Source organism: Crinia signifera, chromosome 8 (genome assembly GCF_055691185.1).
Source record: "Crinia signifera chromosome 8, ASM5569118v1, whole genome shotgun sequence".
NCBI lineage: Eukaryota > Metazoa > Chordata > Amphibia > Anura > Myobatrachidae > Crinia > Crinia signifera.
Genome location: NC_139224.1, coordinates 16,346,411 through 16,359,497, shown reverse-complemented (window position 1 = coordinate 16,359,497; position 13,087 = coordinate 16,346,411). Strand labels below are relative to the sequence as shown.

At 47.1% G+C, this 13,087-nt stretch overlaps 1 protein-coding gene across 1 annotated transcript in view; it reads left to right on the top strand.

The window, feature by feature from the left end:
• The window catches only part of SLC38A3 (solute carrier family 38 member 3), an 82,059-nt gene that overhangs the window by 45,424 nt on the left and 23,548 nt on the right, over positions 1–13,087 (top strand). The window contains exons 2-4 of the mRNA XM_083155834.1: positions 737–852; positions 4,855–4,933; positions 7,637–7,752. Coding sequence (XP_083011960.1) covers positions 764–852; positions 4,855–4,933; positions 7,637–7,752 — 284 coding nt within the window. The 5' untranslated portion in view covers positions 737–763. The remainder of the gene's footprint in view (positions 1–736; positions 853–4,854; positions 4,934–7,636; positions 7,753–13,087) is intronic.

Here is a 13,087-nt window from a genome sequence, read left to right as displayed (position 1 = left end):
CCTAATACCCCATATTATCTCACCTCTATCTCCACCCAATACCCCATATTACCTCTCCCTCTATCTCCACCTAATGGCCCATATTACCTCTCTCTCTCTATCTCCACCTAATACCCCATATTATCTCACCTCTATCTCCACCCAATACCCCATATTACCTCTCCCTCTATCTCCACCCAATAACCCATATTACCTCTCCATCTATCTCCACCCAATACCCCATATTACCTCTCCATCTATCTCCACCCAATACCCCATATTACCTCTCCATCTATCTCCACCCAATACCCCATATTACCTCTCCATCTATCTCCACCTAATACCCCATATTACCTCTCCATCTATCTCCACCTAATACCCCATATTACCTCTCCCTTTATCTCCACCCAATACCCCATATTACCTCACCTCTATCTCCACCCAATACCCCACATTACCTCTCCCTCTCTCTACCTCTCTCTTTGTCTCCATGTAATATACCACACAGGAGTAAGTAAATGTTCCTATGATCTGCTATTGGGACATCCTGCTGTCACTGTGCTTCCCCCGGTCACCTGTGCAGGTGTGTGCATTTCACGCCCTCTGATCACTCTCCTTATCATGTTTGTCTTTAGGGAGCAGGAGGAGCTCTAAGGTTTTCTGTAAACACACACATGTGCGCTCACACACACACACACATCAATGCACAAGTAGGTAAGAGGCCGGATAGTTCATGTGTCGTGTTTGTCTTTTGTAGTGCATTGAGCGACACTGACTCTCAGTCATGGAGTTTCCTGCACAAACAGAAATGGTGGATATGGGATTATGTGAAAAGCCAAATGGGACTCTAGGAACGCCGACTCCGGACCCCAGGTACACTCTCCAGTCTCTCCCTCACTGATTGTACAGAATGCAGTATGTGTAACTCCCCGCTGTGTATCTCTTCACCCTGTGCTCCCCACCATGTATCTCCTCACCCTGTGCTCCCCACCGTGTATCTCCTTACCCTGTGCTCCCCACCATGTATCTCCTCACCATGTATCTCCTCACCCTGTGCTCCCATCCATGTATCTCCTCACCCTGTGCTCCCCGCCATGTGCCTCCTTACCCTGTGCTTCCCGCCATGTGCCTCCTCACCCTGTGCTCCCCGCCATGTGCCTCCTCACCCTGTGCTCCCCACCATGTATCTCCTCACCCTGTGCTCCCCACCGTGTATCTCCTTACCCTGTGCTCCCCACCATGTATCTCCTCACCCTGTGCTCACCACCATGTATCTCCTCACCCTGTGCTCCCCACCATGTATCTCCTCACCCTGTGCTCTCCGCCATGTGCCTCCTCACCTTGTGCTCCCTTAGTGTACCTCCTCACCCTGTGCTCCCTGCCGTGTGTCTCCTCACCCTGTGCTTCCCACCTGTACCTCCTCACCCTAAGCTCCCCGCCATTTGCCTCCTCACCCTGTGCTCCCCACCATGTGTCTCCTCACCCTAAGCTCCCCACGAGTACCTCCTCACCCTGTGCTCCCCACCATGTGTCTCCTCACCCTAAGCTCCCCACCGTGTGTCTCCTCACCCTGTGCTCTCTGCGTGTGTCTCCTCACCCTGTACTCTCTACGTGTTTCCTTACCCTGTGTTCCAAGCCGTGTGTCTCCTCACCCTGTGCTCCCCACCATGTATCTCCTCACCCTGTGCTCCCCACCATGTATTTCCTAACCCTGTGCTCCCCACCATGTATCTCCTCACCCTCTGCTCCCCGCCATGTGCCTCCTCACCTTGTGCTCCCTTAGTGTACCTCCTCACCCTGTGCTCCCTTAGTGTACCTCCTCACCCTGTGCTCCCTGCCGTGTGTCTCCTCACCCTGTGCTCCCTGCCATGTGTCTCCTCACCCTATGCTTCCCACCTGTACCTCCTCACCCTAAGCTCCCCGCCATTTGCCTCCTCACCCTGTGCTCACCACCGTGTGTCTCCTCACCATAAGCTCCCCACCGAGTACCTCCTCACCCTGTGCTCCCCACCGTGTGTCTCCTCACCCTGTGCTCTCTGCGTGTGTCTCCTCACCCTGTACTCTCTACGTGTTTCCTTACCCTGTGTTCCACGCCATGTGTCTCCTCACCCTGTACTACCCGCTATGTATCTCCTCACCCTGTGCTCACCTCCATGTATCTCCAGTCCCAGTTCTCCCCGCCGTGTATCTTCTCACCCTTTGCTCGCTCCTCTACGTGTATCTCCTTACCCTGTGCTCTCTGTCGTGTACCTCCTCACCCTGTACTCCCAGCTGTGTATCCCCTTAACCTGTGCTCCCCGCTGTGTGAATCCCTGAGTGTATCCCGGTGCTCCCCGCAGTGTATCCCGGAGTAAATCCCTGTGCTCCCCACAGTGTATCCCTGAGTGAATCCCGGTGCACCCCGTAGTGTATCCCTTAGGTGAATCTCTCTGCTCCGTGCAGTGTATCCCTGGGTGAATCCCTGTGCTCCCCACAGTGTATCCCTGAATAAATATCTGTGCTCCCTGCAGCGTATCCCTGAGTGCATCCCTGTGCTCTCCGCAGTGCATCCCTGTGCTTCCTGCAGTGTATCCCTGAGTGCATCCCTTTGTTCTTCGCAGTGTATCCCTGAGTGAATCCCTTTGCTCCCGCAGAGTATCCCTGAGTGAATCCCTGTGTTTCCTGCAAGCTATACCTGAGTGAATCCTTTTGCTCCCCACAGTGTATCAATGAGTGCATCCCTGTGCTCCCCGCAGTGTATCCCTCAGTGCATCCCTTTGCTCCCCGCAGTGTATCCCTTAAGTGAATCCCTGTGCTCCCTGTAGTGTATCCCTGTGCTCCCCGCAGTGTATCTCTGAGTGAATCCCTGTGCTCCCCACAGTGTATCCCTGAGTGAATGCCTGTGCTCCCCACAGTGTATCCCTGAGTGAATGCCTTTGCTCCCCACAGTGTATCCCTGAGTGCATCCCTTTGCACCCGCAGTGTATCCCTTAGGTGAATCCCTGTGCTCCCCGCAGTGTATCCCTGTGCTCCCCACAGTGTATCCCTGAGTGAATCCCTGTTCTCCCCACAGTGTATCCCTGAGTGAATGCCTGTGCTCCCCACAGTGTATCCCTGAGTGAATCCCTTTGCTTCCCGCAGTGTATCCCTGAATGAATATCTGTGCTCCCCATAGTGTATCCCTGAGTGAATGCCTGTGCTCCCCACAGTGTATCCCCAAGTGAATCCCGGTGCTCCCTGCAGCGTGTCCCTGAGTGAATCCCTTTGCTCCCCACAGTGTATCCCTGAGTGCATCCCTGTGCTCCCCGCAGTGTATCCCTAAGTGAATCCCGGTGCTCCCTGCAGCGTATCCCTGAGTGTATCCCTGTGCTCCCTGCAGTGTATCCCTGAGTGAATATCTGTGCTTCCCGCAGTGTATCCCTGAGTGAATCCCTGTGCTCTCCGCAATGTATCCCTGAGTGAATCCCATTGCTCCCCGCAGCGTATCCCTAAGTAAATCCGGATGCTCCCCACAGCGTATCCCTGAGTGAATCCATGTGCTCCCTGCAGTGTATCCCTGAGTGAATCCCTGTGCTCTCCGCAATGTATCCCTGAGTGAATCCCGTTGCTCCCCGCAGCGTATCCCTAAGTGAATCCGGATGCTCCCCACAGCGTATCCCTGAGTGAATCCATGTGCTCCCTGCAGTGTATCTCTGTGCTCCCTGCAGTGTATCCCTGAGTGAATCCCTTTGCTCTCCTCAGTGTATCCCTGAGTGTATACTTGTGCTCCCCACAGTGTATCCCTGAGTGAATCGCTGTGCTCCCCGCAGTGTATCCCTGAGTGAATCCCTGTGCTCCCCGCAGTGTGTTCCTGAGTGAATCCCTTTGCTCCCCACAGTGTATCTCTGAGTGCATCCCTGTGCTCCCTGCAGTGTATCCCTGAGAGAATATCTGTGCTCCCCGCAGTGTATCCCTACGCTCCCCGCAGTGTATCCCTGAGTGAATCCCTGTGCTCCCCGCAATGTATCCCTGAGTGAATCCCATTGCTCCCCACAGCGTATCCCTGAGTGAATCCCTGTGCTCCCTGCAGTGTACAGTATCCCTGTGTTCCCCGCAGTGTATCCCTGAGTGAATCCCTTTGCTCTCCTCAGTGTATCCCTGAGTGTATACCTGTGCTCCCCAATGTATATCCCTGAGTGAATCCCTGTGCTCCACGCAGTGTATCCTGAGTGAATCCCTGTGCTCCCTGCAGTGTATCCTTGTCCTCCCTACAGTGTATCCCTGTGCTCCCCGCAGTGTATCCCTGAGTGTATACCTGTGCTCCCCACAGTGTATCCCTGAGTGAATCCCTGTGCTCCACGCAGTGTATCCTGAGTGAATCCCTGTGCTCCCTGCAGTGTATCCTTGTCCTCCCTACAGTGTATCCCTGAGTGAATCCCTGTGCTCCACGCAGTGTATCCTGAGTGAATCCCTGTGCTCCCTGCAGTGTATCCTTGTCCTCCCTACAGTGTATCCCTGAGTGAATCCCTGTGCTCCATGCAGTGTATCCTTGTCCTCCCTACAGTGTATCCCTGAGTGAATCCCTGTGCTCCCTGCAGTGTATCCCTGTGCTCCCTACAGTGTATCCCTGAGTGTATCCCTGTGCTCCCCGCAGTGTATCCCTGAGTGAATCCCTGTGTTCCCCGCAGTGTATCCCGAGTGAATCCCTGTGCTCCCTGCAGTGTATTCCTGTGCTCCCCGCTGGGTGCTTTCTCACCCTGTGAATTTCTGTTTTCCTGAATACGCCTCTACTGTCATGTGGTCCCTGTAACCCTCTGTCTTGTTGTTGTGATTCACTATGCCCCTCATTCTGTATAGTGCACAAGCCTCTGATCTCAGGCTGCTCTGTGGTAACATAGTCATATTTGGTTTCTGTAGTTATACTGGACCTGAAAACCAAGAGCTGGAGGAGTTCCTACCTCATGCTTCCGGAAAAGAGAAAACCCGATTTACAGATGTGAGTGACAGTCATACCGGGGGTCACAGAAAAACATGCGTGATAACTTCACATCATACGACAGATACACCATTATCTGGTAGCTGTAAATATGGGACAATACAGCTAATATTTACTGACGAAGCAATCTGCAGGGGGCGGCCATCTTGTCTGGCTGCAGACCTCCATAATGGCTGGCTCTTGTAACATTGTTAAAGTTATATTCATAATTATATAAAATAACAAATTAACCCTTTGAGTGAATTTGTCAATATATGTGTAAAAATTGGCAAGCAAACCTTTATATTTATCACAATGACCTGTGGCATTTTAAGCAGATAATTTGCATATCTAACACAGGAATGTTGGCATACAAGGGTTAAGAAATACGCTTGTCTCAATATAAGATAAAATAAACAGCATCATTGACTTTTAGCAGTTGTGTGTCTCAGATTAGTAAACATGCTATAAGACACATGCTATAAAACATAAACACACAAATACACTCAGTATAAGATACACAAATGAGATACTCTGTATAAGATACACATGTAAGACATTTGGTATAAGACGCATATATGAGATACTCTATAATATACACATATGAGATACTCTATAAGATACACATATTAGGTACTCGGTATAACATATATGAGATACTCTATAAGATAATATTAGGTACTCGTATAACATACACATATGAGAAGCACTGTTTAAGATACACATATCAGATAGTCTGTAGAAGATACACATATGAGGTACTCGGTAGAAGATACACATATGAGACATTTGGTATAAGATACACATATGAGATACTCCGTATAAGAAATACATGTGAGATACTTTGTATAAGATACACATATGAGATACTCTGTATAAGATACACATATGAGATACTCTGTATAATATACACATATGAGATTCTCTGTATAAGATACACAAATTAAATACTTGGTATAAGATATACCAGTGAGATACTTTGTATAGGATACACATATGAGACACTGTATAAGATACACATGAGACACTCTGTATAACATACACTTATGAGATACTTGGTAAAAGATACCCATATGAGATCCTTTGTATAATATACACATGAGACACTGTATAAGATACACATATGAGCATATGAGATGCTCTGTATAAGATACACATATGATATACTTTATATAAGATACACACATGGGATACTTTGTATAAGATACACATGTGAGATACTCTGTATAAGATACACATATGAGATACTCTGTATCAGATACACATATGAGATACTCTGTATAAGATACACATGCGAGATACTCACTATAAGATAAACATGTGAGAGACACTCTGTATAAGATACACATAGAAGACACTCTATAAGATACACATATGAAATACTCGGTATAACATACACCTATGAGATGCTCTGTATAAAACACACATGAAACATTCGGTATAGGATACACATATGAGATACTCTGTATAAAATACAATTATGAGACACTCTGTATAAGATACACATATAATACACTCGGTAAAAGATACATATATAAGACACTGCTTAAGATACACATATAAGACTCTCGGTATAAGATACACATGAGACACTTGGTATAATATATACATATGAGATGCTCTATATAAAATACACATATGAGACATTCAGTATAAGATACACATATGAGACACTTTGTATAAGATACACATATAAGATACTCTGTATAATATACACATATGAGATACTCTGTATAAGATACACATGAGATACTTTGTATAAGATACACATATAAGACAATGTATAAGATTCACATATGAGATACTCGGTATAAGATACACATATGAGACACTCTGTATAATATACACATATGAGATACTCTGTATAAGATACACATGAGATACTTTGTATAAGATACACATATGAGACAATGTATAAGATACACTTCTAAGATACTCGGTATAAGATACACATATGATACACTCTGTATAAGATACACTTATGAGACACTGAAATGCAACACAGTAATTTGATAATTGAACAAATTGTGCATCCATGCTAAATGTGGCCCTATATACATTAGTCCGAGATTACTGTTCCCAACTATACAGTCAGATTGTGGGGGTTATTGTGGTTGATTTGCTCGGATGCGAATAAGCAGGCTCACCATTCGCACGTCGCGTTTTACATAAACATCCATTCACAGCCTGCTGGGGAACACCCACATCATTCGATGGTCGCTGACCATCGAATGATGTGGAAGGCACACGCACATCTAAGGTTGTTTAGAGCAACCTTAGATGTGCGTGTGCACTCAGAGGGAAGCGGGCGGGCTGCCGACTCAGGGGTACATTTATTTAGCTCGATGAAGTGATAAAGTGTCTCGATTTTATCTCCAGCCAATCAGGGCCTACCTGTCATTTTTCAAACCAAGCCTGTAACTTAACAGGTAGGAGCTGATTGGCCGGTGATAAAAAAAAAAAAAAACAGACACTTTATCACTTCACCAAGCTTAATAAATCTACCCCACAGTTTGTTCACCGTGGCCGCACCAGCACATGCGCAAACAACAAACATCGGCCCCGTGCGAACGAACGCGGCCCTCAGAATTGACCTGAATAAGGTCCTGTGTCTCCTCCACCTACCGCACATTTGTAAACTGATCGCACACTGCTGGTATATACACTACATGCTGTATTAGAGAATGATAGCTAGCTTGTAATGCTCATTTCTTTTGCCCACAGTTCGAGGGGAAGACATCGTTTGGCATGTCAGTGTTTAACCTGAGTAATGCCATTATGGGCAGCGGCATCTTGGGACTGGCATATGCCATGGCTAATACCGGTGTGCTTCTCTTCCTGTGAGTACTTCTTATACCTGAGATAGTGTACGTGGTGGGCAATTTTATGTCCACAACTGTATGTATGACCACACGTCTGTCTATGTCCTCACGTCTGCATGTATGACCACACGTCTGTATGTATGACCTCTAATCTGTTTTTATTTATTTATGTACTTACAGTTTCTTTTATAGCGCAGCATATTCTGTTGCGCTTTACAATTGGAAACAACAGTGATTAAAAAAAAACTGGGTAATAACAGACCGACACAGAGGTAGGAGGGCCCTGCTCACAAGCTTACAATCTATAGGGATAATGGGAGGGAAACACAAGGATAGGAATCTATAGGATGGCAGTCCCACCAGATTGCAAGCCAGTCCTGATGGATGCAACTAGAAATGAATGCTACTGGGGGTTATGTGGGGTTCCGGAATATGATAAGCTTGCCTGAAGAGGTGAGTTTTCAGGGAACGCTTGGAAGTTTGGAGGCTAGAGGAGAGTCTTATTGTGCTTGTAAGGGCATTCCATATGGTGGGTGCTGCAATTGTGAATGGGATCTAGTAATGAGTGTGGATGAGAGACGCAGATCTTGTGCAGAGCGGAGAGGTCGGGTGGGAAGATATTTTGAGATAAGTAAAGAGATATACTGTATGTTGTTGTAGTCAGGTTAATGACCTTCAATGGGTGAAGGATTTTATATTGAATGCAGTAATATACAGGCCATAGGTGCCGATTTATGTTTTTGCTGGTCGGTGCTCAAGCCAAAAATATAGAAGAGCGGCTTCATGGAGAAGGGGTGTGGCCACAAAATAATACCAATTTATATTATGGAGCACAGTTGTTTCCAATATTCAAATTACGGCAACAGAGTTCCACATACATAAATGCCCCCACAGTGCAGGTATTCCACGGACAGAATACACTCTTCCCGGCATACTGTTTCCCAGGTGGCGGGTCTGGTGATGTGGGTGCTGCAGCCGCAAATTAGCAAGTTAATATGGCGGCCCATCAATTTGGGTGCTCGGGCCCTTGAGCACCCACAGAATCGGCACCTATGATACAGGCAATCAATGGAGGTACTGACAGAGCGGATCAACAGATGTTGAACGTCTAGCCAGAAAGATCAGCCTTGCAGCTGCATTCAGCATGGATTGTAATGGTGAGTCTGTTCTTAGGAAGACCGGTATGGAGGCTATTGCAATAATCAATGCGTGAGATAATGAGTACATGGAAAAGAGATTTAGTAGTGTCTTGCGTAAGAAAAGGTGGGATTTTGAATATATTTTTTATATGCATGTAACATGATTTAGAGAAGGATTGAATGTGTGGAATAAAGTTTGGTGTCAATGACATCTAGGCAGCGAGTGGGGTAGGGTAGACTGTCAATTGTCAACAGTGATAGAGATAGGTTGGTAACTACCCTTGGCTGGTGGGAATCTGATTCTGTTTTGGAAATGCTGAGGTTGAGGTGGCGAGATGACATCCAGGATGAAATGGCAGAAAGAGCAATACTGATGGTGACAATTCAGGGGAGGAGAGATATATTTGACTATCATCAACATACAGATTATACTGAAAACTGAAAGAGCTGATTAGTTTGCCGAGAGGAGGTATAGATTGAGAAAAGCAGAGGACCTAAGACTGAGCCTTGTGGTACTCCAAAGGCCAGAGGTAGTGAGGAGGAGGTAGAATCAGAGAAGCGAACACTGAAAAAAGCGATTAGATAGGTAGGAGGAGAACAAAGAAAGGGCTGTGTTCTGAAGACCTAGGGATTGTAGTGTTTGTATGAGAAGTGAGTGGTCAACAGTGCCAAAGGCAGCTGAGAGATCTAGAAGAATAAGAAGTGAGAAATGGCCATTTACTGCTTTAGTCCATTTATGACCACACGTCTGTAAGTATGACCTCATACCTGGATGCACGCATGTGTGTATGTATGTGTTATATCTTTGTGTTTTATATATATATAGACAGTTGTCAGTCAACACCTCTGTAATTCTATAAAAGTGCATTTAAAGGCCCCATACACTATGCGATTTGGTCCCGATTTCACCCGATTCAGATGGATCGGGCTGTCAGTGCTGGGGAAAAAAAGCCCATACAATGAATGGGCAGCCTGTAATTGGTTGAGCGCTCTCTTAGCCAGTCAGAAATTGGCTGAGAGAGCGCTCAGCCAATCACAGGCTGCCCATTCATTGTATGGGCTTTTTTTCTTTCTCAGCACTGACAACTTCCGCCTCCCCCTGTCCGGCTCTGTGTCACTGTCCCCTGCAGCGTCCCCTGCACGCTGCCTCTGCCCTTCTAGCAGCGCACCCCACCAGCCGCCCAGCAGTGTCCCCGCAGCTCAACATTTTTAAATAGGATTTTCTCCCGCCGCTACACCGGACCCTGCGGCGAGCGGGAGAATAGAAAAAACCCTATTCAAAAGACTGGGCGGTCGCTCATTGGCTGAGAGCTCAGTCTATCAGCGGCCGCCCAGTTTCTGAATAGGATTTTTTTCTATGCTCCTGCCGCTCGCCGCTGCTGACTCTCCAGTCCCCGCCCCCTGGCACGGACCCAGACCCTCTCCTGCAGCCCCCCCGGACCCTGCTCTCCTGCTGCTCCCCAAGTTAAATGTGATAAATCGAGCCGATTTATCACATGTAAAAAATGGCACATAAAGTGCCAAATCTTATCAAGCTCCCCCGGGGAGCTGCCGGGGAAGCTCAGGGGAAGGACAAGTCGGCCAAATGTATGGGGGCCTTAAGATTTAGGGGGAAGTTTCCTAAAGATGGTGTCTGAGATTTGTCTGAAAGCTGTCGGTTATGGAGGATTATGGATTATGGACGTCAGTTGACATGAAGCAGCCAGTATTTACTCTGTACAGAAACAAAATAATTCACCCAAATGTATCTCACTGCACATGTTACATCTACCCCACCTGCAGTGCAGCATGGTTTTATCCATTAGAGAATTTGCTTTTGCAATTGAACCAGAATCAGGCCCATAGAGCAATGTAGGGGCATTTTCTCACTAGATCGCTTCGAAATTGGCCTGAAATCGCCCCTGTGTAGGCAACATAAGACACGAACATCTTGCCTAGTTATTAGTACATGATGTGTATTATGTAAATACCTTTCCTAATCACTGGCAAGTGCTCTGACGGTAATTCTTTAATGACCCAAGAATTTTCCCAGAAGCGAGATGTGAGTCCGTGTATGCAGTGTTCTCCTATCAGAGTGGGGATCTGGTATTTAGAAGAGGGTATAGCGTCTCTCGGTAACCTGTGCCCTACTCATATGTGGCTGCAGAACTGGTTCTGTCCCCCCTGCAGCATGTTGGCACTGCCGGGTGAGCTGCTTAGTATTGCTTCTTCTATAGAAACAGCTGAGGTACAGGTGGTATGATGTGTTACTAGTTGGCATGAGGTGTACGGTGGTATGATGTGTTACTGGTAGGCATGAGGTGTACGGTGGTATGATGTGTTACTGGTTGGCATGAGGTGTACGGTGGTATGATGTGTTACTGGTAGGCATGAGGTGTACGGTGGTATGATGTGTTACTGGTTAGGATGAGGTGTACGGTGGTATGATGTGTTACTGGTTGGCATGAGGTGTACGGTGGTATGATGTGTTACTGGTTTGCATGAGGTGTACGGTGGTATGATGTGTTACTGGTTGGCATGAGGTGTACGGTGGTATGATGTGTTACTGGTTGGCATGAGGTGTATAGTGGTGTGATGTGTTACTGGTTGGCATGAGGTGTACAGTGGTGTGATGTGTTACTGGTTGGCATGAGGTGTACGGTGGTGTGATATGTTACTGGTTGGCATGAGGTGTACGGTGGTGTGATGTGTTACTGGTTAGGATGAGGTGTACGGTGGTATGATGTGTTACTGGTTAGGATGAGGTGTACGGTGGTATGATGTGTTACTGGTTAGGATGAGGTGTACGGTGGTATGATGTGTTACTGGTTCGCATGAGGTGTACGGTGGTGTGATGTGTTACTGGTAGGCATGAGGTGTACGGTGGTGTGATGTGTTACTGGTTGGCATGAGGTGTACGGTGGTATGATATGTTACTGGTTGGCATGAGGTGTACGGTGGTATGATATGTTACTGGTTGGCATGAGGGGTACGGTGGTGTGATATGTTACTGGTTGGCATGAGGGGTACGGTGGTATGATATGTTACTGGTTGGCATGAGGGGTACGGTGGTATGATGTGTTACTGGTTGGCATGAGGTGTACGGTGGTATGATATGTTACTGGTTGGCATGAGGGGTACGGTGGTATGATATGTTACTGGTTGGCATGAGGTGTACGGTGGTGTGATGTGTTACTGGTTGGCATGAGGGGTACGGTGGTGTGATGTGTTACTGGTTGGCATGAGGTGTATGGTGGTATGATGTGTTACTGGTTGGCATGAGGTGTACGGTGGTATGATATGTTACTGGTTGGCATGAGGTGTACGGTGGTATGATGTGTTACTGGTTGGCATGAGGTGTACGGTGGTATGATATGTTACTGGTTGGCATGAGGTGTACGGTGTTATGATATGTTACTGGTTGGCATGAGGTGTACGTGGTGTGATGTGTTACTGGTTGGCATGAGGTGTACGGTGGTATGATATGTTACTGGTTGGCATGAGGTGTACGGTGGTATGATGTGTTACTGGTTGGCATGAGGTGTACGGTGGTATGATATGTTACTGGTTGGCATGAGGTGTACGGTGGTATGATGTGTTACTGGTTGGCATGAGGTGTACGGTGGTATGATGTGTTACTGGTTGGCATGAGGTGTACGGTGGTATGATATGTTACTGGTTGGCATGAGGTGTACGGTGTTATGATATGTTACTGGTTGGCATGAGGTGTACGTGGTATGATGTGTTACTGGTTGGCATGAGGTGTACGTGGTGTGATGTGTTACTGGTTGGCATGAGGTGTACGGTGGTATGATGTGTTACTGGTTGGCATGAGGTGTACGGTGGTATGATATGTTACTGGTTGGCATGAGGTGTACGGTGTTATGATATGTTACTGGTTGGCATGAGGGGTACGGTGGTGTAACTGACTACCAGTTATAGTGCTGAATGCAGACAGGAAGCCTATTACAAGCGGGAGTAAGAGATATAATAACATTACACGTATGCTGAGATAAGCCAGGATGGAGAAGGACAATATTTGCATGTAGAAGAGGCAGAAGGTGCGGGCTGGATACATCAGTGACGTGTCACACCTGGGTTTGGAATCGGGCAGGTCGGCCATAGGTTAGAGGGTCACATGTTTCCCTCCAGCTGCACATTCCCATGACTCAGGGACAATAACACAGTCCAGCTTGGTACTGACTGCAAATACACAGCGGGGACTGCTGTGGGTG